Source organism: Capricornis sumatraensis, chromosome 19 (assembly GCF_032405125.1).
Source record: "Capricornis sumatraensis isolate serow.1 chromosome 19, serow.2, whole genome shotgun sequence".
Classification (NCBI taxonomy): Eukaryota; Metazoa; Chordata; class Mammalia; order Artiodactyla; family Bovidae; genus Capricornis; species Capricornis sumatraensis.
The window spans coordinates 76,268,057-76,295,552 of NC_091087.1; the positions used below are offsets into that span (position 1 = coordinate 76,268,057).

Genomic DNA, 27,496 nt, shown 5'->3' on the forward strand with positions numbered 1-27,496 from the left:
AGCGACAGCAGGGGTCCAGGAGACCACCGGGCATCCTCTTTGCCCCCTGTCTTCCTCCCCTTAGAGGAAATCAGGGTTCTGGCCAGAGAAAGATGCAAAGAGAGAAAAGGACTTCTATAAAGGTCCACTCACCAAGGTGTGGATAAGGGGGAGGTGAACCCAACAGGGTGAGGAAGACCCAGGGAGGGGCTGGTCCCAGAGCCCTCAGTTCAGTTCAGTTGCTCAGTCAGGTCTGACTCTTTGCAACCCCATGGACTGCAGCACACCAGGCTTCCCTGTCCATCACCAACTCCCAGGGTTTGCTCAAACTCATGTCCCTCAAGTTGGTGATACCATCCAACCATCTCATCCTCTGTCGTTCCCTTTTCCTCCTGCCTTCAATCTTCCCCAGGATCAGGGTCTTTTCTAAAGAGTCAGCTCTTCACATCAGGTCGCCAAAGTATTGGAGCTTCAGCATCAGTCCTTCCAATACATATCGAGGACTGATTTCCTTTAGGATTAACTGTTCAGATCTCCTTGCAGTCCAAGGGACTCTCAAGTGTCTTCTCCAACACCACAGTTCAAAAGCATCAGTTCTTCTTCTTTATTGGAGAAGGAAATGGCAACCCACTCCCGTGTTCTTGCCTTGAGAATCCCAGGGACGGGGGAGCCTGGTGGGCCGCCATCTACGGGGTCGCACAGAGTCGGACACGACTAAAGCAACTTTGCAGCAGCAGCCTTCCTTATGCTCCAACTCTCATGTCCATACATGACTACCGGAAAAACCATAGCTTTGACTATATGGACCTTTGTTAGCAAAGCAATGTCTGCTTTTTAATATGCTCTCTAGGTTGGCCATAGCTTTTCTTCCAAGGAGCAAGCGTCTTTTAATTTCATGGCTGCAGTCACCATCTGCAGTGATTTTGGAGCCCCCCAAAATAAAGTCTCTCACTGTTTCCATTGTTTCCCCATCTATTTGCCATGAAGTGATGGGACCAACTGCCATGATCTTATCTTGGTTTTTCGAATACTAAGTTTTAACATTTCCAGCCACTTTTTCACTCTCCTCTTTCACTTTATCAAGATGCTCTTTAGTTCTTCTTCACTTTCTGCCATTAGGGTGGTGTTGTCTGCAAATCTGGGCAATCTTGATCCCAGCTTGTGCTTCATGCAGCCCAGCGTTTCTCATGATGTACTCTGCATATAAGTTAAATAACCAGGGTGACAATATGCAGCCTTGACATACTCCTTTCCTGATTTGGAACCAGTCTATTGCTCCATGTCCAGTTCTAACTGTTGCTTCCTGACCTGCATACCTCCTGAGATTTCTTAGGAGGCAGGTCAGGTGGTCTGGTATTCCCATCTCTTTCAGAATTTTCCACAGTTTGTTGTGAGCCACACAGTCAAAGGCTTTGGCATAGTCAATAAAGCAGAAGTAGATGTTTTTCTGGAACTCTCTTGCTTTTTTGATGATCCAGCGCATGTTGGCAATTTGATCTCTGGTTCCTCTGCCTTTTCTGAATCCAGCTTGAACTTCTGGAAGTTCACAGTTCATGTACTGTTGAAGCCTGCCTGGCTTGGCAAATTTTGAGCGTTACTTTCCTGGCTTGTGAGATGAGTGCGGTTGTGTGGTAGTTTGAACATTGTTTGGCATTGCCTTTCTTTGGGCTTGGAATAAAAACAACTGACCTTTCCCAAAGCCCTAAGAAGGTAGAAAGAGCCTCAGGGAAGGTCCTGGGGCCCCAGAGAGAAGACAGGTGTGTGCCCAGCCAGGAGGAAACTGGGGAAATTCTCCAGCTTCTGGGCTGGAGTCCAAATTCACCGGAAGCCAGGGGACAGTGGGGGATGGGGTTGCCGATGCTGTCCCCGTGCGGGGAGAGGGGAGGAAGGTCTGGGGGCAAACCCGGAACGCCCAGCCCAGTCCTCTGCCCCACCTCTTCTCTTCCAGGGCTGGGACTGGACGCTTGACCGCTTCCCCCCTCCCCAACTCCCACTCTTCTTCTCTCAACCACGCTCTTCGGGGGCCGCAGCTCTCGGAAACCCTCATCTGATCAGGTCGCAGCCAGCATCAAGCACTCCCTGGGCGCCACTCTGTCCTTGGGATGAAGCCCAAGCTCCCCGATCACCTGGCCACAGGTCCTTCCCCTGCCCCCTTGGACCCCTCAAGTCCCCTCGCAGTGCGAGCTCCCTTCTTCCGCTGAGCCGGGCACAGGTGGCGCCGCCCACCGCCGGGCGCACTGCTGGGACCCTCCTCGCCCTTCGCTCTGCAGGTGCGTTTCCCCCAGAGCTGCCGTGGTGCTCCCTTCTGTACCGTAGGGACAGGTCAGGGCCTGGCTCTGTCCGCGGCCAGAGACCGTGGGGCGGGACGGGGCGGGCCCCGGAGCTCCGGGTGCCAAGCAGGGGGCCCCGGTCGCGCCCGTGAGCCCTCCGTGGCTCCGGCCGCCCAGGCCCTGAAGCCCAGCTCCCAGGGCTTCCCGCGCTCTGGCCGCGCGCCTGCTCCCTCGGCCCAGGCCTGCCCTGGCCGTGAAGGCGAGAACGCCGACGGGCCGAAGCCCACCGCGGCGTCAGCCCCCGCCGTTAATCCCTCTCCGCCTGGAGGTCCGGGGACACCGGACACCTCCGCGGTAGCGCCCAGCGCGCGGCGAGCGGCCCGGGGGCACTCTCTCCCGGGCCCCGCGCCCCGCCCCGGGGGGGACGGAGGAGGCCCCCGCGCCCCGCCGGCCCGCGGCCCTGCGAGAGAACGCCTGCGGTCGGGCGCGGGGGGGCTCGCGAGGGCGGGGCGCGCCCTGGGGCTCTCCGCCGCCCGCCGCCTCCTTCGCCCTCCAGCCCTCACTGGGGCGGGCGGGGCCGAAGGTGAGAGGCCGGGGGTGCAGCTGGAGCTTCGGGCTCCCGGAGCTGGGTTAAGCGTTAACCGGGCGCGGGCTCGGAGCCAGGACGCGGGGAGGCTGCGGGCACCGGGCTGCGCCCGGCACGCAGGGGCGGGTCCCTAGGGCGAGGCGGGGCGCAGAGCTGGAGGGGAGGGGTCTGCGAGCCCAGGGGGGCCCCGGGGAGAGGCGGCCGGCCCGGGAGGCGGAGGCGGGGCGGGCGCGGGCGCGGGGGCCGCGCGCACCTGGCGCCCCGGGCCGCCCCGACCTGGGCTTCCGGGGGGCGGAGGCGGGGCCGGGGGCGGGCCGGGGCGGGGCGCCCGCGGACGTCAGGGACCCGCCGCCGAGGCCCGGCGCCGCTCCGCCCGTGGGCTCGCCGGGCTGCCGCGAGCGTGCGGGCCGCGCCGGGCATGTCCTAGGCGGCGGCCCCGCCCAGCGCTCGGCCGGCCGGGCGGGCGGGAGGGCCGGGGCCGAGCCGGGACGGAGCCGGGGCTGAACCGCAGGTAAGACGCGCCGATCTGCGCCCGCGGCGGCCGGGCCTCCCCGCGCGCGCACCTGCGCGCCTCCGGAGCCGCGTGGGCGGCGGGCAGGGGGCCGAGGTGAGGGGTCCCGTGGGCCGGACAAAGGCGCGAGGGTGGGGGCTGCCGACGCACCTGGCCGGGCAGGTCCCCGCCGCCGCGGAGGCGGCCGGGGTCTGCGCCGGGCCGGGAGGGGCCGGCGAGCGCGCGTCTGCGCGGCCTGGAGAGAGGGGTCCCCGCCCAGGCACCGGCTGGGCCCCGGCCGTCCGCGGCGGGCGCTGATTCAGAGCCGGCGCCGCCCCCTCCCCACCCCCCCGCCCCGGCCCGGGCCCCGCGCTCCCGCCGGCCGCCTCCCGGCCTGGCCTCCTCTCCGCGGTCCCTCCCTCCGTCTTCCTCCTCCTCCTCGCTGTCTGCTCATTTCCCTTCCCCGCCGCCGCCTCTCCGCCGTCCCTGCCTCCTCTCCTGGCCCGGCCCCGGCCTCGGTTCCGTCTGCCCCTTCCAGCCGCCCGCCGCCGCCGCTCCCAGCCCTTCCCAGCCCCTGCTCCGGGCGACTCCTCCTCCCCGCACCCCTGGGCGGGTGGCCCTTCTGGCTGGGGCGGCCGAGGGGACAAGTTTGGGGTGTTTATTATTCTCCTTCCTAGCAACGATGGCCAGCCCAGCTCCGAACCGGCCGCAGGCTGCTGGGGAGCGTCCACCGCTCCAGGCCTGGGCCTTTTTGGGATGGGCTGGCAGTGGCAGGGGCGGCCTGGCTTGGCCGCAGCCGCATCACCGGGCTCTGGGGGTTTGGCCTCCCTTTGCCAGCAGAGGCTGTGGCCTTCTCTGGGTGGGGTCTCCGTTCCCAACTGCTGATGGGGACCTAGTAGCAGGTGACGGCAGAGGGCGGGAGCTGGGCGGGGTGGGGGCTGGGAAGCACCGAGATGGGGCGGGCATGCCCCTGGAGAGAACCCGGAGAGAGCCCTCCCAGGGCTGCAGGGGCTTGGAGGTCCCCACCCCCTCAGCCTCCAGCATTGGCCCCTCTGGCTGGACCTTGAGGAAGGGCAGGGGTCCCAGGATGAGGCCACTCTGGCCAGCTGGGGCCGTCTTCTGGGTGGATTTTGTGTGTCTTCCCACGTGCTTGCCCGAGATGGCACGGGGTATGGGTTATGCCATGGATCACACGCTCACTTGGACCTTCACCGATGGGTGGGGCCTGGTGTTGAGACCCGGCTCTTAGCCTCAGGCAGAGCTCCTGGTGTGGGCGTTGCAGGGAGGAGGCCTGGGGGTGCTCCCCCAGGGTGCCAGCACCTTCCTCTCTCTTCCTGGTTAGTGTCTCACCTCTCACCTAGTCCCTGCTGCACACAGTGAGTCGGGTCAGGGACCTGGGACCTCCAGGGCTGGCCTCACAGGTGTGCGACATGTGCTCAGACCCTGAGCTGGGTGCAGCTGCTCTTCCTGTCCTGAGCTCCTCCGTGACTTTGGAACAGGCCTGCTGCATTTCATCCTGGACTTAGCACCCAGGGTGACAGCAAGCCCTGGGCCCTTCCAGGGCGTCTGCTCCGCTCCTGGGCCAGCCACTGGACTCCCAGGCACGCATGACCCAGCATCTGGGCCTTGGCCCGTCCCTCTGCCTGGAGCCCAGCCCCAGGGGCTCGCGTGCCCACTTCCCCACCCCCGGCCTTGGATGGACCTCCCCCCAGCGCTGCCAGTGCCCTTGTTTCTCTGTGTCGCTGGGACCTTGGCACAAGCTGCTCCCCTCCTTGGCGCCTGCCGACCGGTTGGAAGGAAGCCCCCTGATGCAGGGACAGTGTGCGGCCCCCAGAGCCCAGGATGGGGCCTGCGTGTGCGCACGCCCGCTCCAGGAGCGTGGCTTGGGAGCTTGTGGGCGGTGCTCCGAGTGTGTTTGGAAGCTGTGTGCACGCATGTGTGGCATGAGTGTGTCTGTGAACTTGTGCTGGTGGTGACACGTCTCTGGGCAACAGGCAGGGGTCCCCCCCCCAACCCCCCGACCACATCTGCCCCCAGGACCTCGGGCACCACAGCACCACCTCCCTCCTGGGCTCTGGCACCCAGACAGAGAAGAAGGTACACATGGGCCCAGAGCATAAGGGGGGACCTTAGCCTGGGAGGGGGTCTGTGGAGGACAGGCATGGTCCAGGAGGGGCTGGCCTGGAGCCCAGCCTTTCTGAAAGCAGCCGCAGTGGTGGCACCGTGAAGGTGCTTGAGGCCCAGTAGGGCAGGCTCTGTGCGGGCCTTCAGGGTGCCCAGGGCCCGGGGGCTAGGCAGGGGGGCCCCCTCTCTGATGACTCCTCCCACCCCCAGGGCCGGACGGGCCTCATGAGTGCCAAGATGAGCGTCACCTCGTGGTTCCTGGTGAGCAGCAGCGGCACCCGCCACCGGCTCCCTCGAGAGCTCATCTTCGTGGGGCGAGACGAGTGTGAGCTCATGCTGCAGGTGAGTGTGGGCACCCGCACTGGCCGGGGCAGGGGGCGCTGCCCGGGGAGGAGGCCTGGGCCTCCGCATGGGCTCTGGACCCACAGCGGGCCCATGGGTCTTGGGTGGGCTCAAGAGCGGGGGGCCTGGGCCTCTTCTGATGGGAGGTCCTGATGCCGTTGGACTCTGAAGGCATCAAGCCTGCCTTTGGAAGGTGCCTGAGAGCGGATCTGAGCACATCCTCGTTGCCCAGGGGCCCCAGCTGGGCTGGGAATTGAGCTACAGGGCCAGCTCTGACCAGGGGAAGCCCAGTGCCCGCCGGGGGGGGGGGGTGGCTGGAGAGGCTGGCAGGGCACTAAGTGCCAGGATGCCAGGCACTCGGCAATCAGGAATCTCTGTCTGGCCCTGGTTTGCGTTACGCTGACCTTGGCTCCCGAGTCTGGCTCCTAGGATCAGGGAGGGCAGGGCAGGGGGCCGGAGACCTGAGCCTGTAGGGTCCACAGGGTTCCCCCATCCTAATGGTCGTCATCGAGTCAGGCTCCCTGCAGCCCTGAGCCCTCCCCGGCATGGCGCCCGGGCCCCTGTCCTCAGGGCCGCCAAGCTCCACAGGTCCCACCGTGGGACTCTCAGGAGGTGTCCTCGGTGGGCTGCACTGCCTGGTCCAACCAGGGGCCCACTCAGGGCCAGGTGAGACCCGTGTGCTGCCTCCGCACTCCCTGGGGTTCGTCAGGCTTCGGGCCGCAGCCGAGGATCCCAGCCAAGTGCGCGTCCACTCGGGCAGCACGTGCAAGGCCTGTGCGCTTCCAGACACCCTGGCTTCTCCAGCGATTTGCCTGCCTCCAGACCCAGCAGGACCCTGACTTGCTGCCTTTGCTTGTTTGGTCTTTTCAGTATCTCTGGTCTAGAGTGGCCTCTCCCTTTTTCTCTTTGCATCTTGTCTTTGGAAGTTGCCTTTGGAAGGCTCTATGCAGGCCTGGGCAGGTGTCTTCTGTGAAGGGCTGGGGACAAGGCTGAGGCCTTGCGGGTCACATGCCTCCATCACAGCGTCTCGCCTTTGCTGTTGTCACGAAGCACTGTGCTCAGTCCAGCGGGCGCCAGTCAGACTTTGTCTGTGGAGGTTGAAATGTCAGTTTCATATTATCTTCACCTGTCCTGGAAGAGTCTTTTTGTTTTGACTGTGGGAAATGGAAAGACTGTTTCTCAGGCCCACATGAAACAAGCAGAGGCCGTAGGCTGTGCCTCTGGGGCAGCTGACGCGAGGCCTGGGTGCGGCCGGGAGCTCCCTGGCGGTGCCATGTGACAAGACCCCCGTTGTCTGTCAGTTGGTGAGAGATCTGAAGGGGTCGCTGCCTTTGGCCCTGATCCCTGGCAGGGGGTTGTGTGTTCCTTGCTGTGACTGTGTGGCCCCCCAGGGTGGCCAGGAGGGCCTCTGGTAGGGGGCCCTGCAGGGGCCTGGGGGTGCTGGGGCCGGCGTGCTTGCTCCTCCGCCTGCCCGGCCCTGGCCCCACACCAGGCCCTCGCTCCGCCTGCTGCTTTTCCCCAGCGTTGGAGGAGCCGCTCCTGGTGCAGCGGGGGGGCAGGGTCCTCAGAGCTAGTCTGGGGTCTGACTCCCTAGTTTCTGGGCCAGTTGCTGGGGGAGCCCTGAGCAGGGTGGAGGGCCAGGCCAGCTTCATGCTGGGCCAGCGCCTGGCCTGGGGGCACCCTTGTTTCTGCCCTTGGCTGTCCTGGGCGCTGTGGCTGTGCGTCCATCACACAAGGAAACTGAGGCTCCAGGTGGTCGTGTAGCTGGAGAGTGAAGTGGGAACACCGCCCGCTCCACCCACTGGCCCCTCGCTTAGGACGCCCCACACCCTTGTCTCCTGGGCTGTGCGGTCCTGCCGGCCCCCTTCACCCGCAAGCCCGGAGCCCCTGCTAGGGAGTTCCTCACCGCCACACCCCTGCCTGACCTCAGTCCCCCAGCCCCCGCTGCCCAGCCCGAGTCCCCCACCCGGATGGGATTCCCTTCGGCTTCTCCCGGGGGCAGCTCCAGGCTCCCCAGCCTCCTGGCTCCTGCCTGGCGGCCCCCGTGGCTCCTGCTCAGCCTGGGCGCTGGGCACACGAGGCCTCTCCCTGGAGGCCCTGTCCACGCCCACAGCCTCGGCCCCCGTCTCCGCTCACGTGACACACACGGTGACTCGCTGCCCTGTCCCCAGGCCCCTGTGTCCCCAGCTCTGGGCATCTCAGAGGCGGCCCCGGCCTGCTGCTGCTGAACAGACCCCTTGTCCTCCGACCCGCCCGGTGTCCAGGGCAAACCCCAACCTTCCCTCTCCCCACCGTGCGCCTCAGGCATCCCTGAGTGCCGCTCCCCCCCCCCCGCACCCCCCGGCCTCCGTGGGGCCCTGCCTGTCCCCGCCTGCCCCAGCTCTCTGGCACCCCCGTGCCTGTCCCAGCCCCTCCTCTCAGCTGCCCTCTCCCGTCCCATCCTCACCCTCTTCCAGCTGCGTGTTCCTGGAGCGCCCAGGCCTGCCCTCTGCGTCCATTCCTACATTTGTGATGCTCATTGACCCCACGCTGGAGCCTGGGGTCCCCATGGCAGGGCTGGGCCGGCCACAGACACGTGGGAGGAGCCAGATGACCCCCCCCCAGGAGACAGACAGAAGGGGGCACTGGGGTTGGGACAGGGGTTATGACATGCTGAGAGTTGAGGAGGAGGAGCCTGGGGGTGCTGCTGGAGATGGGGGGTCCTCTCGGGGGACGGAGGAGGCTGTGCGATGAGGGGAAGGCTGGGCAGCAGGGGGCTGCCCCGAGGCTGTGCTGCCATCCAGGCAGGGGCCTCGGAGTGGGGGCCCAGGCGGGGGCTCTGTGTCCTGGGGGTGGTGCTGCCTGCCAGGCCTCGGTGCCCCCAGACTCTTCAACCGGCCCCCCACGCACCTTAGGGCATGGCTCCCGGGCTGAGCCTGGCTCCCCCGGGCCTGAGCAGGGATGACTGTGGGGACCCGGGCCCAGGCCTCCAGCTGTGGCTCCTGCACCCGTGGCCCGGGCTCTGGTGCAGGGCGTGTGTCATTACATGTGCACACACGTGTACACATGCACAGACGTGTAGGTGCACCCATGCATGTGTGCACGCACACGTGCATGTTGGGCGTGCCTGTGTGTGAGAGAGCGCCTGTGTGTGTCTGTGGCGAGAGGTCCTCTCCGCTTCCCCATTCGCCCCTTGGGAGGGCGTCAGCTGGGCTCCGTCCGCTCCCGTCCTTACCCAGAGGCCCGGCCAGGGAGCCCCTGCACACACGCCCCACACAGGCAGGCCGTGGGCGCTGTGGCCCAGCTGGGTGGTGCTGGGTGTGAGCTGGCAGGAGGGTGTGCCCAGAGCCCGGGGTTTTGGCCGCTGCTGGATTCCCGGCAGGGCTTCCACCCATGGAGGGTGTCAGGCCTGAGTTTTGGAAGCCCGTCTTTACTCCGATCTAAAGGGAGCACAGTTAGGTCCTCTCCCGAAGGCCCGTGTATCTGGAACTTCTCTAGTCTATTTCGCAGGCCTGTGACCCACCCGCTCCACTTGCCACACCCCCTGCTTTGGGTCCTCTTAAGTCTGAAGGCCCAGGCCCCCTCCCCACCTCCTGGGTGGGCCTCCAGCCTCTGAGCTGGCCTTGGTGGGGTGGGGTTGCCTCTGGCCTGGGGCTTCAACCCAGAGGGGGAGGAGTTCTGGATGTGGGGCCCCTCCCTGCCTGGGCCCAGGGGGTCCTGGAGGTCCCTGCAGTCCGGGGAGAGGCTGTGGCCGGGGCTGTGCCTGGAGTCGAGGGGCCCTGGGAACTGGAAGGGGCAGCCCAGGCTCTGGGTGCAAATGAGGGGGGCTGTGCCAAGTCCCAGGAGCCAGGAGGTGGGCAGGGTGGGCCATCTTGCCGGGAGAAGGAAGGTAGACTGAGGGAGGGGTGGTCCTGGGCAGAGGACCCTGGCCCAGAGCGGGCAGGGCACCTCCAGAGCCTGCACAGCGATCTGGCCAGCAGGCTGGTGGGGGCACAGTGGGGAGGGGAACGTTCAGGGAGGGCTGCGGCTTCCGAGGAGCCCTGGAAAGTTCAACGGAAGAGTCAAGGTAAGGCCAGGTGGGGGCTGTGCGGATGGACAGGGGTGGGCTGACTGGGGTGCTGACTGGGAAGGCAGGGGCCTGGGGGCGTGGCCGGAGCAGCTCGGGGCCTTGGCTGGCGGCCCTCCCGAGGGAGGCTGAAGGGCCAGGTGGGCGAGGAGGAGAAATTGGGTTTGGCCAGGCTGGGCTTGACCCACCGGAAGGCAGCCGGGGGAGGGTCCAGGAGGCGGGGTCTGAGGCTCAGGGAAGGAGGAGAGGTGTTCAGGTCAGAAAGGCGGGTCTAGAGCCCCTCTAGGGGCCACACCTCGGCAAAGGTGGCAGCCGAGCCTGAGGGGCAGAGTGCGCTCCTGCTGCCCACCCCTTGGGCCTCGGGCCGGGCGCAGCGCCCTGGTCCCATCACGCCCCAGTGTGCAGCCTCCAGCAGCCTCTCCCCAGGCCCACGGTGCTGGGAGGCCTGACGCCCGGCCAGCTGGAGGGCACAGTCCAGCCCCAGTGGCATCCAGGTGTTGGGCAGCTGGCTGGACATGGAGAGGGCACAGGGGGAGGTGAGCCCCGATCCTCCCGGCTGCCCTCTGGACTCCAAGGAGTGCCCGACCCACGGGGCCTCCCACGGGGGCAGTGACCTGATGGGAGAGGGCAGGCGAGCCTGAGCACACTGCCAGGGAAGCTGCTGGTTCTCGTCTAGGCCACTTGGAGGAGGGAGCGGGGTCCCTCGTGTGCCCGCCCCGGCCCCTGCCCCCCGCCCCCACCAGGCCAGGCCATGGCAGGGGCTACCTCGGGGCCCAGCGGGGAGTCCAGTGGGGAGCTGGTGCCTGTGTCCAGGCACAGGCCGTGGCCAGGGTGGCCAGGAGCTGTCTAGCTGCGGGTGCCAACTTTGGCTGAGAAAGTTAGGGCCAGGGCAGAGACCAGGCCTGAGGTGCGGGGCAGTAGGTCTCAAGGACAGACTTGGCTCACCTGAGACTCGTTACTTGGGGAGCCAGAGCCTCCTGCCCCAGCGCCGTCCATGTGAGCCCGGGGAAGCTCAGTGGTCCTCCCTGGGAAGCCTCCAGGTGGGGGCTGGGGTGCTGCGGCAGGTGGCTCTGTGTCAGGGAGGCCCTGGCTGGCCCCATGGACTCTGCACCGCCCTTGAAACCCCTGCACCCCCACTCCCTCCAGGGGCCCAAGGGTCCGTGGCAGGATGAGATGGGGCCCTAGCAACCTACTCGGGGGCCGTCACATAGCAGTGTCGTCATGCCCCAACCGGCCAGCGCCTGCCTCGGCATCCAGGACAGGCCCAGGGCTGTGGCCCCCGCGAGCCTGCCCGCTACATTCTCCTTTCCAGGTCCTGCCTTGGTGCCTCTGCCAAGCTGCGTGACCTTGGGTGCAGGCAGGGCTGGGCCAGAGCCCACATCCGCCTCTCCCTCATGTGCTCTTGGGTAGGGAGGAGGCCCAGCCCTGGGAGCTCCTGTCCTGGGGGCGGGTGCTGGAGCCTCTCCTGGAAACTGGTCGTTTCTGGATGATGCTGGAGGGGCTGGGTGGGCAGAGTCTCAGAGAAATGGCTCCCAGTGGTGGTCGCTGGCGGGGGAGGGCTCTGGGCCCTCACCTGGGTGAGCTGAGAAGCCCGGGGGGTGGCGACGTGGAGGCTCAGGTGCTGGGCCACCCTCCCCAGGGCCTGGGTGGCAGGGAGCACGTGGGCCCTGTGGGCCCTACGGCTGTGCTCTGGACGCGGGTTGTCTCGTGGGCACTCCTGGAGGGCTGAGCGGCAGCGCCCCTTGGCGGCTGGTCCTGCCGGTCCTGCCGGTCTCACCTGGGGCTGGACCTCAGCCAGGGCTCACCCGGTGCAAGGAGGGTTGCAGCTGCCCCTGGACCCGAGGGGACTCTGGCACTGAGGTGTGGCCGCAGGGCGGGCAGCGATGCTGTGCTGAGACCCCCAGCCCCTTGGCCGGGCAGGGTGGCCTGTGCGGGCGCTTCCCGATGGAGCAGAACGTGACCCCGTGACCTCGTCCCTGCCTCTGTCGCCCGGAGTGGAGGGACCGCAGCGTGGCCATGTAAGGGAGCTGGGCGGGGCCCTGGTGAGCTGGTGGCCAGGGCGGAGGCACTGTGTACACACGCTTATGTGGCACCTGGGCGGCCGGATGCACACTCAGGGTGTGTGAGCCTGGTGCACGCCAGCGGAAGTGCGTGTGCATGCGCGTGCGTGTCCACCACTCCACTCCGAGAGGCGTGCGCAGTGGGACTGGCTGGGTGGGGTGGGGGCTGGGGCTCCCCGACCCCCCAGCCGCCCCTTGGATCCTCCCTTTGGGCTCCAGTCCTCCCCAGCCCCTTGGGAGTGAACAGCCTGTCCCCGAGCATCCGAGGGTGTCCGGCCCTTCCCACGCTCCCCCGGGAGCAGTGGCGGGGAGGGCAGTGGGCGCTGGCCAGCTGGTGCCCGCTGGTCACAGAGGGAGGGCCCAGAGCGGCAGGCTGGGGCGGGAGGAACCCGAGGCTCCCTGGTGCTGGGCGGGCTGGCCGGGCCCGGCCCGCGTGGGCTTTCTGGGGGGGCGCACACTGAGGTGTGGAGACGTGACTGAGACGCACGTGCTGCGAGGCGAGCGGCCTGGTGGGGGTGTGGCCCGGGCGGGGCGTGTGGATGCGGGGCCGCCTATGGGGCCCCGTCCCCTGGGCCCCCTTCCGGGAGGCCACCTGAGGGCCTCCGTGTCTCCCCAGTCCCGCAGCGTGGACAAGCAGCACGCTGTCATCAACTACGACCAGGACAGGGACGAGCACTGGGTGAAGGACCTGGGCAGCCTCAACGGGGTGAGTGCGGCGCTTCTGTGCTGCTCGCGCCCCTTCCCCCAGGCCCTGCCCGCCCTGGCCCCGCCCCTCACCTTGGCCCCGCCCCTCACCTTGGCCCCGCCCCTCACCTTGGCCCAGAGCCCTGCCCCCCTATCGTCCTCCAGGACCTCCCGCTCTGGTGGCCTCCTTGGGAAGGCTCCCTCTGGGCAGGGCCCCTAGGAGGAGGGGCTGCCTTCTGGGAGGAGGGGAGTCAGGCCCTCAGGAGGGCAGGGGAGGTTTGGGGATCTCCTGCAGGCTGGAAAATGGGCTCCTAAGATGGATGGATGCTGGGTGTCCCGTCCTAGGGGCATATGTGAGCTCTTTTGCGAGTTAAGAGTGGCAGGTTCAGAGAGGTGACCAACAGGAAGTTCCTGGCTGCAGGAGCAAGTGAGTGGGTGGGCAGAGACTGGCAGGGAGGACAGGAGGGTCCCTCCGCAGGGTTCGGCGTCTGTCTGGGCGTCTTGTTCCTTCTGTGTTTGGTTCCCTGCCCTGGAGGCTGTTTCAATAAGAAAGCAAACCACCAGCCTCCCTCCAGCCAAGGAGGACCCTGCCCCCAACCCCCCGCCCTGAGCTGGGGGTCCCGCAGCATGCTCAGGCCCACCCTGACTCCACCAGTTGCTGAGTGCCCCCAGTCGGGGGTCTCGGTCACTGCTGGAGTCTGTCCCCGAGACCCCTTCTCCCTCGGCCCCCCGGTCAGATGAACCATCCCTGCCCCAAGGGCGCTGCACAACCTGGCCAGCCTTGCCCAGGCCCCCCCTGCAGGTCTGGGGACTGCCACCCAAGGGCCTCGGGTGCTGGGGCTGGCAGGGGCCCTGTGTGTCCGTTTCGCAAGGGTGTCACGGCTCTGTGCTCGAGGGCTGTGCCAGGGTCCCTGGGTGCTGGGTGGGCCCCACGCCTTGGCCTCCCTTCCAGCCATCTGTCCTGTGGTCCCTTTGGGGCGTAACGCTGGTGTGCCCGTGCTGGAGGTCAGTGCCTGGCGCCGAGCAGCACAGGCGGGCTGGATGGTTCACGGCACCACGTGCCCTGGCTGAGCACCCTGTTGCCTCCCCGCAGACGTTCGTGAATGACGTGCGCATCCCAGACCAGAGATACGTCACGCTGAAGCTCAATGACGTCATCCGGTTTGGCTACGATATCCTTCCGGGTCCTCACCTTCCTCCCCGCCCCCTGCATCCCCACGGCCACAGGTGCCCTGTCACTCACCCTGCTCCCCGCCCCTCACTGTCCCCACGGCCACCGTCGCCCTGTTATCCTGGAAGCAGGTGGGGGCCCCTTGGTCCCACCCAGGGCCCAGGGGGTTAGAGGCAGCAGGATGAACCTGGGGCAGGGCTCCGGCCTGGCCGTGGGCACCTCCTTCCACTCGCCAGCCCACTGGTGTGCGCCCACACAGGCCTGAAGAATGAGCTTTCCTGGGACCCAGGGTCTGGTGTTGCTGGGGGACCCTAGGAGTGACTTCTGTGCTCAGAATGTGGGGGGTGGGGCGACCCTTACGCGTGGCAGGAGGGCAGCCCGTCCCCTGCCCCCCCCAATCCTTGATGCCCCCACTGAGCCCTCCAAACCTGTGGAGCCTTGGGAGGCCAGGGCCTCCCAGGGTGGTCTGGGATGGGAGCTGGAGCAGGAGGCGTGTGGCCTGCCTTCCGGGGCCCCCTGGGGTCCTGGGCTGTGCGTGGGGAGGAGGGGGGTCCCTGCAGCCCTCAGGCACGTGGGTGCTATGACTCGGGCCAGCACGACCTGCAGGCGGCCCCTGCAGTGTGGACACGTGCCCGGGACAGGATGGGTGTGCGGGGGCGAGCCTGCTGGCCTCCACCCTCATCCACCGTGCTGGCAGCGGAGAGTGCCATCCGCGGGCCCGGCCCGCCCTTGCTGATGCCCATGCTCCTTAACGCGCTGCCACATCCCAACATGTACGTACTGGAGCGTGTGCAGCACCGCGTCCCGGAGGAGGCGCTAAGGGTCAGTGCTGCGCGGCCGGGCCCCGCCCCCAGTCCCGCCTTCCCGCTGCTCATCCCCCAGGCCTCTTGGCTGCCTGGCCCGCTGCGGAGCTGTGAGTCAGCCTGGTCTGGCCTGCTCCACCGGATGGCCTGGTCTGGCCAGCGGGGAGATAGCCATCCCCTGGGTGATGCAGCCACAGAGAAGGGCGTGGCTGGAGCCTGAGAGGAGATTTCTGGGCCCAGCCGGAGAGGGGGTTGGGAAGAGGACCCACCCTCCTGGCATCGGGGGCACCAGGAGGACCCTCCTCCTGGGTGGGGGCAGGCAGGGAAGGGTAGCTAGGGGCCGGCAGGGGGCAGCCTTGGGGAAGGTCCTGGGTGGGGGCGCCCTCAGGCACACTTCCGTCAGCTGGGGCTGGGGTATGGGGGTCACAGCAGGTGGAGCCCCCACTTTCCCCGTGCTCAGCTGTGCAGGTGTCGAGGAGCGGACTCGGGACTCTGTGCGCAGCCCCACCCAGGAGCCCCAAGACAGGAGTGGGGGGAGGCTCACTCCCGTTTTCCAAAGGAACTGTGGGCAGTGCAGGGAGGGTGGGTGGCCTGCCCAGAGGCCCATGCCCAGTGAGGGGCAGGGGCCCCAGGGAGCCCGGCACATGTGTACACACGCACACACACCCACACCCACACGCACGGGCACCAGCAGGCACTGCTCTCCACCTCCCACGGCTCTTGGGGGTTGACCCCACCCATCTCTCGAGGCGCCTGTGGGTGGTGGTCCCCCTCTGACGGCTGCTGCCCACTCCCTCCCGGAAACTTGTGGACCCCCAGCGTCCAGCTATGTGGCCTGGGCAGGTCTTAGGTGCCTGCCCGTTGCGGGGTGGTGAGGGAGACCTTCTCTGTGGGGCCGGGTGAGGCGGGGCTGTCCTGGGAAGGGGTGGCCTGGGAGGGGGTGGCCTAGGGGGCGGGGCTGTCCTGGGAAGAGGTGGCCTGGGGGCGGGGCTGACCTCAGGGGCGGGGCTGTCCTCGGGCGGGCGGGGCGGGCTGGGGCGAGCCGCACCTCACCTCTCACCCCAGCTGCTTCCCACAGCACGAGAAGTACACCAGCCAGCTGCAGGTGAGCGTCAAGACCCCCGCGCCTAAGAGGGCTGAGGCTGTGCCCGAACAGGTGCCCTACTGCGAGGCCTCGACCCCCAGGCCAGAGCGGGGGGACCGGAGACCAGGACCAGGTAGGACGGCGGGGCGCGGGCGGGGCAGGGCGCAGCACCCGGGCCCTGAGCCCTCACCAGGAGCTGGCCTTTGACCCCCACCCCTGACGACCCCGCCCGTGTGTGCCTGCCTTTCTGCGCCCCCATTGGCATGCCTGTCCACTCACCCCTGTCAACACTTGCTCTGCCCCCCGTGTGCCCCAGCACCCATGTGGTCCAGTCAGACTGCAGGGGACCTCAGCTCCCGGCTCACTCATTTGTGGCCGGAACCAGAGCAGGGCCTGGGAGAGGCCAGCCCTGGGCAGGCCTGATGGATGGCCCATCAGGCAGAGGACTGGGGCTGGGGACAGGCCTCCCCGAACAGCTGCTCTGCGGACGGGCTCTCACCGCCACCGTGGGTGCAGAAACGGGGCTCAGGATGGTTCGTGGCTGGCGAGGGTCTGGGCGACTGCAGGTCCGAGCTGGGAGGCAATGCCAGGGCCCCCCGCAGACCCCAGCATCTTCCCCAGCTGCAGGTCTCCCCTCCTGTCGGCGATGGGGCCATGTGACCCAGGGTCAAACTCTCTCCCTCTGCAGAGGCGGCCACCTACCGCACCCCCCTGTATGGGCAGCCCTCCTGGTGGGGGGAAGACGATGGGGGCAGCCTGCCTGAGGACCGGCGCCAGGACGAGCCCTGCCCTGGTGAGCCCTGGGGGGCAGTCTGGGCCCAGGGTGCTTTCTCGGCCATGGGGGAGGCCCGTTGGGGGGCGGCGGAGCTGTTGGTGCCGCCTGTGGTCCTGAGCCCACGTCCCTCCCGCCCCAGAGCGGCCCAAGGACCTGGCTCAGCAGGACGGCGATCTCACGGGGACACCGGCCGGTGTCCGGGCCCCCTCGGAGCCTCAGATTTACTCCTTCCGGCGGGAGCCCAGCTACTTCGAGATCCCCACCAAGGAGGCGCCCCCCCCGCGGCCTCCAGAGGTGCCGCTGCATGAGGCGCCCACCAGGGATGCGGAGCCCAGCGGGGGCGGGGTGGCCCCCGTGCAGAGCCATGCCTGCTTTACCATCGAGTTTGATGACTGCAGCCCCGGCAAGCTGAAGATCAAGGACCATGTCACCAAGTTCCTGCGCCAGCGGCGGCCCCCAGGCAAGGAGGCCACGCCTGTGGAGGTGGTCTCCGCCGAGACCAAGGTGGCCGACTGGCTGGTGCAGAATGACCCAAGTCTGCTGCCCCGGGCCGGGCCTGGCGATGACCGGCACAGCACCAAGAGTGACCTGCCGGTGCACACGCGCACCCTGAAGGGTGAGCGCACGGCCACCTGCCCTGGCCACCGGGCCTCGTCGCCCCTGATGCGTCTGCCTGTCCTGGGAGCTGCCCGCCCGTGTGGGGCTGTCCCGAGTGTTCTTGCTGCCCCTCTGGACTGTGTGTACAGGGCTCCCCGGGGTGGGTAGGGGGGCGCCGTGTTCCTCCTTTGGGACCGCAGGGGTCCTGTGTGCCTTTCCCTCCATCCCACCTGGTGGGTCCCCCCCTCCACAGGTCACAAGCACGAGGATGGCACCCAGAGCGACTCGGAGGACCCCCTGGCCAAGGTGGCTGGGGCCCCCGGGGTCCCAGCGGAGGCCGGTGGGGAGCAGGCGCGGCTGCAGAGACAGATCAAGCGGGACCCCCAGGAGCTGCTGCACAACCAGCAGGCCTTCGTCATTGAGTTCTTTGATGAGGACACGCCCCGAAAGAAGCGGTCCCAGTCCTTCACGCACACGCCCCCCGGGGACCCCCGGCTCGACCGGCGCCGTGGCCCTGGGCCGGCCGACAGGGACCGCCCGGCTGCCCCTGCCCTGGCCCGTGGGACCGGCAGCAGTTCGGGGCCGCAGCGGGCCGGCTCGCTCAAGCGGGAGAAGACGGAGGAGCGGCTGGGCAGCCCCTCACCAGCCGCCCGGGCCCCTGCCCGCCCCTTTGGCAGCGTGGGGCGTCGCTCCCGCTTGGCCCAGGACTTCGCAGCCCAGTGTCTGCGGGACAGCTCCCCGGCAGCCCGGCCGGGCCCCGAGAAAGCGCCCCCCACGCTGCCCGTGCCCCTGACGCCCCGTGGGGCCAGCCCCGCAGCCCCTTCACCTCCACCGCCCCCGCCCGCCGACCCCCAGGTGACGAAGGCCCGCAAGCACGAGGAGGACGACAGCCTCAGCGACGCAGGGACCTACACCATCGAGACGGAAGCGCAGGACCAGGAGGTGGAGGAGGCCCGCAAGATGATTGACCAGGTGCCGTGCGGGGAGCGGGGCTGGGGGGCCCGGCCTGGGCACAGGCTCTGACCGCGGCCCGCCTGTCCCTCCCTGCAGGTCTTTGGGGTCCTCGAGTCTCCTGAACTCTCCAGAGCGTCCTCGGCCGCCTTCCGCCCAGTCATTAGAGGGGACAGAGAGGAGCCTGGAGACGGGGCGGCCCAGCGAATGGCCCTGCTGCAGGAGTTTGCCTCCCGGCCCACGGGCATGACCCCCCAGGTGGGGCTGCAGGTGTGGGGCTGAGCCCAGACACTGCCCAGGCAGGAACTGGGCAGGGAGAGGGCAGCACCTGGCCGAGGTCCCGGGCACTGGGTCCCTGGTCCTGGTCCTGCCCAAGCTGTGGGCTCCAGGCTCCAGTGCCCACCAGGGCTGAGAGGTCCAGGTCTGGGGCCCTGAGTCAAGTTGGGTGCCTGGGTGCACGTGTCCCCGGGGCAGGGCTTGGCGGAGTCTAAGGGACACGGCAGAGCCTGCCTGCTGACCTCTGGGCCACTGGGCCCGGTTGAGACGTGGGCGGTCGGGTCAGGGTCCTGCGAGGACCACAGGGGGCCTCCCAGCTGCTTCTCTAGGGGAGCGGGGGGCAGGCACGGGGAAGGTGTGGGGCCCGGCTGTCGCGCTGGGACGCTTCGCCCTCCACCGCCTCTGGGCCTCCCCATGCTGCTCCAGCCTCTCCCCGCCTCACGCCCTTCTGCCTTCCCCTCCTAGGGCCTCGCGGTACCAGGCTCCCCCGGGGGTCAGAAGTGGGTGTCCCGCTGGGCCAGCCTGGCCGACAGCTACTCAGACCCAGGCCTGTCAGGTGAGTGGCTCCAGCGTGGCAGCGGCAAGAGGGTGGCCTCAGGCCACTGACTGGACGGGTGGGCGCACGTTGCCGCCAGAGGAGGGCCGGCCCCCTGTATGCTCGGGGGCCTGTGGGCAGCATCCGCTCTAGCTGGCCCCCTTGTCTCTGCAGAGGACGGCCCCGGGCGCAGAGCCGCGGAGCTGGAGGGGATCCCGCCGGTGCGGCCACGGCGGCTGCTCCCGCAGCTGCCTAGCGACAGAGCGGACAGCCCTGCTGGCCCTGAGGTGGCCAGGAGGAGTGGTCCCGGGCCCCCGGAGGTGGGCGGCGAACAGGCTGGCCTCCTCTTGGGCCAGGAGGACCTGGAGCCTGACAGCCTCAGCGACGCCAGTGGCTCAGACGGCGGGCGGGGCCCCGAGCTGGGCGGGGGCCCCCAGGAGGAAAGACGCAGGAGTCCCCAGGAAGGGCCGGCGTGGACGAGGGGCCGGCGCTCGCCGAGGGGCCCTGGGGAGCCAGCCCCAACCTCTTTCTTCATCAGCGACCTGAGCGCAGAGGCAGCCCTCCCCAGGAAGGCCCCTGCGGCTCCGGGGCAGGTGGAGGGCCCAGGGCGGGCCCAGCCCAGCGCCCCTGCCCCCGACCACGACCACGACGGCACGTACGTCAGCACCAGCGGGAGGATGGTCATCCAGCTGCAGACGACAGGGAAGCCCCCAGAGCTCCAGGGCCCTGCCCCAGCACCCCCCAAGGAGGCCTTGGCATTCGTCCGGCAGGAAAGCTTCACCAAGGAGCCGGTCAGCGGCCCCGCGGCGCCTGGCCGGCTGCCCCAGATCCCCAGCCACCCCCTCCTGCAGGACCTGGCTGCGGCCCGGGCCGCACGCGTGGACGTTCACTCTCAGGACACCCACCTGATCTTAAAGGAGACTGAGACAGCGCTGGCCGCCTTGGAGGCCCGACTGCTCTCCAAGTCCCTGGAGGAGCCAGAGGGGGAGGTGGGCAGCGCCCCTGGGCCGCCGGAGGACTCCTTGTCCGGGGACTCTGACGTGGACACAGCCAGCACTGTCAGCCTGCTCAGTGGCAAGAACGGGCCCAGCCCAACCGGCTCCCAGCCCACGGGGCTGCAGAAGGAGAAGCCGCCATCCCCGTCAGCAGCACAGGACCTGGGGGGCGTCAGCCTGAGCAGCGCCCGCGAGCGGCTCTCGGAGAAGCAGCGTCGCCCTCTGGGACCAGTGGATGCGGGCCCCGGAGAGCTGGCAAGATGCCTGGCCGCACGGCGTGGCCACGGCCCCCGGGGGTCCCCAGACTGGCCCGCCGAGGACCGCGGCTCCAGCCTCGCACACCCGCCCAGCGCTGACACAGTCACTTCTGACCACGAAACCCCTGGGGCCACGGGGGCAGCTCGGCCCGGGACGCGCCGGAAACCCATGGCCCCACCGCCGCCGACCGCCGCTGCCCGGGAGGAGCAAGGCCGAGGCTCGGCCGGCATCCGGAAGGCGCAGCAGACGCTGACCCGCTCCAACAGCCTGTCCACCCCGCGGGCCACACGGGCCTCCCGGCTGAGGCGGGCCCGGCTGGGGGATGCCTCGGACACGGAGGCGGCAGATGGCGAACGGGCCCCCCCGGCCACCCCGGAGCCCACGGGGCGGCCGGCAGCCGAGCAGGCCAAGAAGCTGTCCCGCCTGGACATCCTGGCCATGCCCCGGAAGCGGGCCGGCTCCTTCACGGGGCCCAGTGACTCAGAGGCGGCCCCCACCCGCGCCGGCTTCTCGGGCCGCAGCGTCGAGCTGTACGGCCCCGGACGCAAGCCCACCATGATGGCCGAGGCTCGGCCCGCTGCCAGGAAGGCTGCCAACACTGCTGCGGTCCCCCGCCAGCCCTTCAGCAGGGCCCGCCCGGGAAGCGCCCGATATTCGTCACCCAGTGAGTGCCCGGAGTGGGCGGGTGGTCCCGGGCGTGGGCGGTGTGTCTGCAGCTTCTGTGCAGCGGCCTGGCCACGGGTGTCGGGCCCAGTGCGGCCCTGGAGGGGCCCCCTTCCCATCAGCAGATGCATGGGCCCCCAGCTGGGTGTGCAGGGCGATGGGCCCCCGCCGCCCCGGCCGTCCTGAGCACGCAGGGAGCCCTGGCCGTCTCCTGAGTGGCGGGGCCCGCAGGGGGAGGGCCGGGTCCACCCGCTCCCTCCTGGGGTGTGGACCCCACGGCTGCAGTGGGGAGGGCTGGCCGCCGTGGCCCCGGAGCTGGCCTCCTGCCAGCATGGACCCCCGCCTGCAGGGCCTGAGCGTCCTGAGCGAACTGGTCGGAGGCGTCGGGTTTGCTGTTCACTGACCAGCCCTGGCCCCGCCAGTACCCGCCTGCCAACTTAGAGCCCCTCCTGCCTGCAGGTCTGCTGGGGGCTGAGGTGGTGGTGGCTGGCCGGGGGTGAGGGACCGGGTGGGGCCAGGATGGCTGCAGGCTGGGGGCCACACCTGCTTGGCCCCCGCCCTCCTGGTTCTGTGCTTGTATGCGGCTGCCTCGGGGGCTCAGCGCCGGGGTGGCGAAGGATGGGGGGCTACGATGGATGGATGGGCTGGCAGGTGTAAGGGGGCCTGCAGCAGCTGAGCTTGGGATCCGACCAGAGGCTGTGTGAGGCCACCCACGCGGTCCAGCCCAGGGCCACGGCTTATCTATGTGGAGAGGTTTACCCTCACCTAGGGTGTCTGTGAGCACCACTTCCCTGCTGCCAAGGGCACTGGTTCCCAGCCGGTGGGCACAGACCCACCCCCCCAGACAGAATACGGCCTGTGCCCACTGCTGACCAGCCGCCACCCTGGGCTGCTTCGCGAGGGCCCTTGGACGCACCCAGCTGCCCATCCAGGCACGTGCCTCTGAGCCGGCGGGGGTCTGCTGACCCTTCAGCCGAAGGGCTTCCGGGTGCAGGGGCGCCAGCTGCAGCTTGGCTCGCCCTGCTGCTCCGGGCCCTCGCCCGGAGGCCTGGGGGCAGCCGCGGTGCTGAACGCTGCTCTGTTCTGGTCTTGCTTCTGGAACCAACTCGCTCACCCGAGACGCACGCCACCGGCAGCAGGGCTCCGACTGCACGTCCACCTCTGAGGAGGAGTGCGGCTCCCGCCACGGCTCCCCTAAGCACGCTCGCCCCCACGCCTCAGCAGCTACGCAGACCCCGCGGGCTGACGGCTCCGGCCGGGCGCGGCCCAGGGCCCCTGGCCTCCGGGACACGGATGACGAGGATGAAGAGCCTGACCCCTACGGTTTCATTGTGCAGACGGCCGAGATTGCGGAGATTGCCAGGTGAGGGGTGCCTCTCCTTGGGACTGGCTGGGGGTTCAGAAATGCCAGTCAAGTGGGTGGGCAACTGGGAGTCAGGTGGGTGGATGATGGGTAGATGGGTGATGGATGTTTGGAAGGATGGATGGATGGATGATAAATAGTTGTGTGGGTCATTGGATGATGGATGGTTAGATGGATGAATGGATGGTGGATGGGTGGATAAATGAATTGATGGAGGGCGGACAGTTGGGGGGATGGGTGAATGGATGAATGATGGATGTTTAGGTGGATGGATGATGGTTGGGTGGACAGGTGAATTGACGGAGGGTGGACAGTTGGGTGGATGGATGGAGGGATGGGTGGGAGGTGAGTGGATGGATGGAGGGATGGGAGGTGGATGGATGGAGGGATGGGTGGACAGTTGGGTGGGTGGTTGGAGGGATGGGTGGGAGGCGGGTGGTTGGAGGGATGGGTGCAGATCTGCCCATAAGGGTGTGGGGAGGAACCTTGGGCACAAGGAAGGCCTTCACAAACGTTTTATTGGAGATGGGTCCCTGCGTGCAGTCGCTCAGTGGAGGGTGCCTCCCAGTCAGGTGCTGAGAGGACAGTGCAGAGATGCCAGAGAGACAGAGTGGCCTTTGACTGGGCAGCAGTCACTGCTGTGCCGGCCACTGAGAGTGGACGGATCTGGAGGTCTGCTGGGGGCGCCCTGGGCAGAGCCAGTCCTCAGTGGGTGGACCTGGCCTCTGGGGTGACCTTGATGTTGAGGGGCTGTGGGGGCCAGAGGCCAGAGCCCCTCCGCTGGGAGAGACGGGAGCGATGGTGGACAGCGGCTTGGCCGGGGGCTTGAGCAGCGCCAGGCGCAGTGTCCAGGGCGGAGGGCGGAGGTGCGGCTCCAGCCCGGGGTCTTTGTGGGCAGCCAGGGGCAGGGAGCTGGTCCCCAGCGGGCCCCGAGCCGTTCCCTCCTCGGGGCAGAGGGGACGAAGGGTTCGGCTGGTGCCAGGGGCTGTGACTTGGCCCACTGTCCTGTGGGGAGGTCCCTGGCCTCTCTGGGCCGGCCTGACCCTGACCCTTGTTGGCGACCCCACCTCTGTGTCCCTTGGAGCAGGGCCCGTGTGGTCCCGGTGGCCACAGGAGAGGGGGACGTGGCCGGGGCCTGGAGGTGTCTCTGCTCGCCTCTCCCCGAGGTGCCCAGCGGGGCCCTGTCTCTCTGTCGATGCTAGTGCCAGAGGCTCTGTGCCCCGCCCCTCACCCGGCGGCCACCTCCTGGTGGGGCCTCCTGCCCCCGCCTGGGGGACCGAGTCCCCCGCCCCCCCCCCCACCCCACCCCCCCCCGGCTCCTGTCCCCAGCGGCGCCCCCATGGGGCCGGACTGGGAGGAGCCCACAGGGACCCGCCTTCCCTCCCGCCGGCTGCAGGCTGAGCCAGACGCTGGTGAAGGACGTGGCCACCCTGGCCCGTGAGATCCACGACGTGGCTGGCGATGGTGACTCTCCAGGCTCCCCAGGGCCCGCCCGCAGCCCCTCCCTCAACAACATGCCCAGCACCCCTGTCTCCACCATCTCTGCCCGCGAGGAGGTGAGCCTGGCCCTTGGCGGCCCCTTCCAGGCGCCTCGTAGGCAGGGCTTAGGGGTCGTGGCTGGGAGCCCTCAACAGGGACCCTCACCGCCCTGAGATGGCCAGGTCCAGAGCCGGCCTTCCTGGGGGAGGGGAGGCGGGGACCCTGAGCAAGTGGCGCTGTGGTCTGCTCTGCCCACGGCGCGGTGGGCACGGGCCACTCCCCTGCCCCCCTCCTCTGCAGCTGGTACAGCGCATTCCTGAGGCCAGCCTCAGCTTCCAGAAGGTGCCGCCCGGCTCCCTGGGCCCTCGGGACCTGGACCAGAACATGAACGACCGCTGCGAGGATGCCCTGACCAACAAGATCCGGCCCCGGAACCGCGAGGAGGCAGGAGCCCGCACCCAGGGGAACCCCTCGGGGCGTGGAGGGGCGGGGCCCCCTGGGGAAGCGGGCCCGCTGACGCCCGGGTCCCCACAGGTGATCTGTGATAACCTCATGCTGAACCCGGTGTCCCAGCTGTCCCAGGCCATCCGCGAGAACACGGAGCACCTTGCTGAGAAGATGAAGTGAGTCATCCCACGGTCCCACCCCTCCCCAGGAGAGGGGCCAGGGAGCCACCGCTGCTTGGTGGACGCCCGGCCTGGGCCCCGGACACGGGTTCAGACACGTGAGCCACGACCGAGCTGGGCGTCTGCAGACACAGGCCCCCAGGCGGCACAGAGAGAGGACGCTGCTGCCAACAGCCCGGGTCCTGCTCCGGGCCTCAGTTTCCCCTTGTGCCCGGTGGGGGATGGCGTGGGCCTCCCTGTGGCTGGCGGGGTGGCCTGGGAGGGTCTGTGCGGGGCCCTGTGGTCACCATCCTCTGCGTGCTCCCGCCCCCACCCCTCCGGGGACAGGATCCTCTTCCAGAATTCAGGGCGAGCGTGGGAGGACTTGGAGGCCAGGATCAATGCCGAGAATGAGGTGCCCATCCTGAAGACGTCCAACAAGGTGAGGGCCCCCCGGCCCCCAGCCCGCTTGGCTCCAGGGAGACCAGGGGAAGTCGCCGAAGCCCGGGACCCCAGCTCCTCCCCAGCCCCTGTCCCCGGGGAAGGGTGAGGCTGGGCAGTTCGGCTCCACCTCCTCTTTGCTCTCCCGCTTCTAGGAGATCAGCTCCATCCTCAAGGAGCTGAGGCGCGTGCAGAAGCAGCTGGAAGGTGAGTGGAGCCCCGGCCTGGGGGGGCGGGAGGGCTGCCAGGGGCCTTGGTGGGGCCTGACCCACACCCATGGCTAACTGGTTGGAAGGACCCCCAGAGGGTGGGCCCGGTGGCAGGGCAGGGCCTCTGAGCGGCCTGACGCTCCACACCCCCCCAGTTATCAACGCCATCGTGGACCCCAGCGGGAACCTGGACCTGCTGACCGGAAGCCGCGGCCCTGTGGGCTCGGCCCAGCTCGGGAGAGCCCGGCCCGCCGCCCCGGGCCTGTGTTCGCCCTCCTCGGCCCTGCCGCCCCGGAGCTTCCCACAGCGGACGAGCTGCGGGACCCCTGGCCTCCCCAACACCCCCTTCCGCCCTGACTTCCTCCCGGACGCCGAGAGGTTCCTGATCTAGGCGGCGGGGCCTCCCCTCCACTCCACCCACCGCTGTGGCCTCCTCCGGCTCGGACAGGTCACCACGAAGACCCCTACACGTGCCCTAACCCCGTGAGTGGGTGCCCAGGCCCCATCCTCAGCTCCCCCTGCCCCCCACACCCGCGCTGCTGGCCTCCTGGCCCAGCCCCTGCTGTGGCCGCCGCCAAGGGCCAGCATCCTGCTGTGTTTCAGCGCCCCTCCATCCCCATCGTCGTGTCTTTAGCTTCAAGGAAGGAGTCGTGCCATCGCAGCCACGCCCCTCCCCGGCCTGGAAGGGCCCTGTCCCCCTCGTGGGCTGGGGGACGCCCGACTCCCGCCGGGCCCTCCGTGCTGGCTGGGACCAGCTGGGGGCTGAGGGGCTGGGCAGTGCGGGCTCTCAGTGCCAAACACAGGGCCAGGGGCCGGGCGTGCCCCGTGATGCCCTGGCTCTCAGAGTGGGCAGAGTACGGGCTGGGCTGGGCAGACGCCAGTGGCCCAGGCAGGGGTGCAGCCCAGGGGACATCTGGGGCAGGGACCCCGCTGCTGCGAGCCTTTGGTGCCAACACAACTGCCAGACTCAGTGTGCGGGCCAGGCGGCCACACACAGACACGCACACGCCAGGAGCACGTCCACGCTCACGGCAGGCCCAGGCTCGCCCAGGGAGGGCGGCCAGCCCTGCCCCGGGCTCCCGGGGTTCAGGCGGACCACCCGGTGAGGCGAACAGTTGACCAAAGTGGCCAGAACCCCGGGCTTCCAGAAGCTCCCTGGACTGCACGCCCCCCCCCACCCCCCCGTCCTCTGGACGCTGTGGGCATTAACTGGGTGCCCCTCAGGCCTCCGTGCGCTGTGGGGTGGGGGCAGCCCCCCAGGAACCGTTCATTTCTCAGGATCCTCTCAGCTGGGAACGAGCCAGGCAGCAGAGCGCAGCCCCTCCTTCCTGGGGGGCTGGTGTGTCTGGAGCCTCTAAGCCAAAGAGCCCATTGGCTGTGGCGGGTGGGCATGCGGCCGCCCCGCCAGGACCATCCTGGAGTGGGGGTGCGCCCACCCCGCCTGGCGTGTGCACTAATGTCGAAGGCGAGCAGGGGTGGGGGTGCTGGGGGCGGGTCCCTGAGGCGGGACCCCAGGCCAGCGCGTGCAGGTCTGGGCCGCAGGGGGCGATGCGTGTCTGTGTTTCCATCTCGCTGACGTGGCGCCCAGTGCCCAGGCCCTGTGCCCTTCCCCGACGCGCACGTGTGTGAGTGCAGTGGGGCCCCCGCCCGGCCCCGCCGCGAGCCTGCTGTGTCCGCACGGAGGAGGTGCTAGTCCTGGTGCCCCCGCCCCGCATGCCCACACGGCTGTCCCCCCGGAAGCGGGCAGTGGCCGTCCGCCCCCCCGCCCCCCGTGGTGACCACAGTGTTGCTGTCACGGTCCATGCTCTCCCCTCGCGCCTTCACCCTGGGATCAGTAACTTATTCGTCTGGCTTCTCGGAGGCACCTCTGTGCGTTTGTCCTCAGGTGGTCTTATGGATGTCTTTCAGAAAATGGTTATTTTATAAGACTTGTCATGGAACATGTTCTAATAAACCATTCTCCTGTCGTGCGGCAGCATGCTGGTGTCCGGCACCACGGCCTCGTTTCTCCAGCAGTGGTGTTTGGGGAGGGAGGGGGCCCCCTGCAACCCGGGAGGTTCATGCCAGGGTCTCCCTTTCTGGTCTGCCGCTGTTGCTGCTGCTGCGCCGCTTCAGTCGTGTCCGACTCTGTGCGACCCCACCAGGCTCCTCCGTCCCTGGGATTCTCCAGGCAAGAACACTGGAGTGGGTTGCCATTGCCTTCTCCAATGCATGCTAAGTCACTTCAGTCGTGTCCAACTCTGTGAGACCCTATGGACAGCAGCCCTCCAGGCTCCTCTGTCCACAGGATTCTCCAGGCAAGAACACTGGAGTGGGTGCCTTTTCCTTCTCCCTTCATGGTCTGGAAAATCCGTTTTGACGCGCAAGTCAGGCGCACTGCAGTGCAGACACGCTGCCACCAGAGGGCGACCTAGGCGAGAAAGCAAAGCTGGGGAATGTCTGAGGTTTGCTTTGGAAAAAACGCTATTCAAGCCATTCAGTGACGCAGCGTCCAAGGGCGCCCCCCACACGGGCGCTGCCTGTAGACAGAGCCCAGGAGGGACGCAGGCCCTGGGTGCTGGGCATCTGCTGCTCCCAATCCGTCCCCCTTTTATGGCTCAGGTGGCTATCTGACCTTACTTGCTGACCCTCCCGCCCAGGAGCGATATGTGCCCGCCTACAGGGAGGACACAGGCAAAAGGGATAAGGTGACCAGAGCAAGCATCCTCGAG

At 68.2% G+C, this 27,496-nt stretch overlaps 1 protein-coding gene across 1 annotated transcript; it reads left to right on the forward strand.

Moving 5' to 3' along the window:
- The first annotated feature begins 3,295 nt into the window (after positions 1–3,295).
- Positions 3,296–26,642, forward strand: CEP170B (centrosomal protein 170B). The gene is made up of 19 exons (XM_068990859.1): positions 3,296–3,346; positions 5,660–5,791; positions 12,513–12,602; positions 13,674–13,752; positions 14,515–14,573; positions 15,633–15,771; positions 16,327–16,431; positions 16,553–17,029; positions 17,264–17,982; positions 18,061–18,231; positions 18,703–18,793; positions 18,947–20,689; positions 21,808–22,051; positions 23,448–23,607; positions 23,831–23,974; positions 24,065–24,153; positions 24,484–24,577; positions 24,732–24,783; positions 24,941–26,642. The coding sequence occupies exons 2-19, from the start codon at positions 5,675–5,677 to the stop codon at positions 25,174–25,176; spliced, it is 4,809 nt and encodes a 1,602-aa protein (XP_068846960.1). The 5' UTR covers positions 3,296–3,346; positions 5,660–5,674; the 3' UTR covers positions 25,177–26,642.
- The last annotated feature ends 854 nt before the right edge of the window (positions 26,643–27,496 follow it).

Coding starts and splice junctions, on each gene's coding strand:
- CEP170B (XM_068990859.1), top strand. CDS start 5,675: ATGAGTGCCAAGATGAGCGTCACCTCGTGGTTCCTGGTGAGCAGCAGC. Junction 16,432..16,552: donor CCAGGACGAGCCCTGCCCTG/GTGAGCCCTGGG, acceptor CTCCCGCCCCAG/AGCGGCCCAAGGACCTGGCT. Junction 23,975..24,064: donor GGCCCCGGAACCGCGAGGAG/GCAGGAGCCCGC, acceptor GGGTCCCCACAG/GTGATCTGTGATAACCTCAT.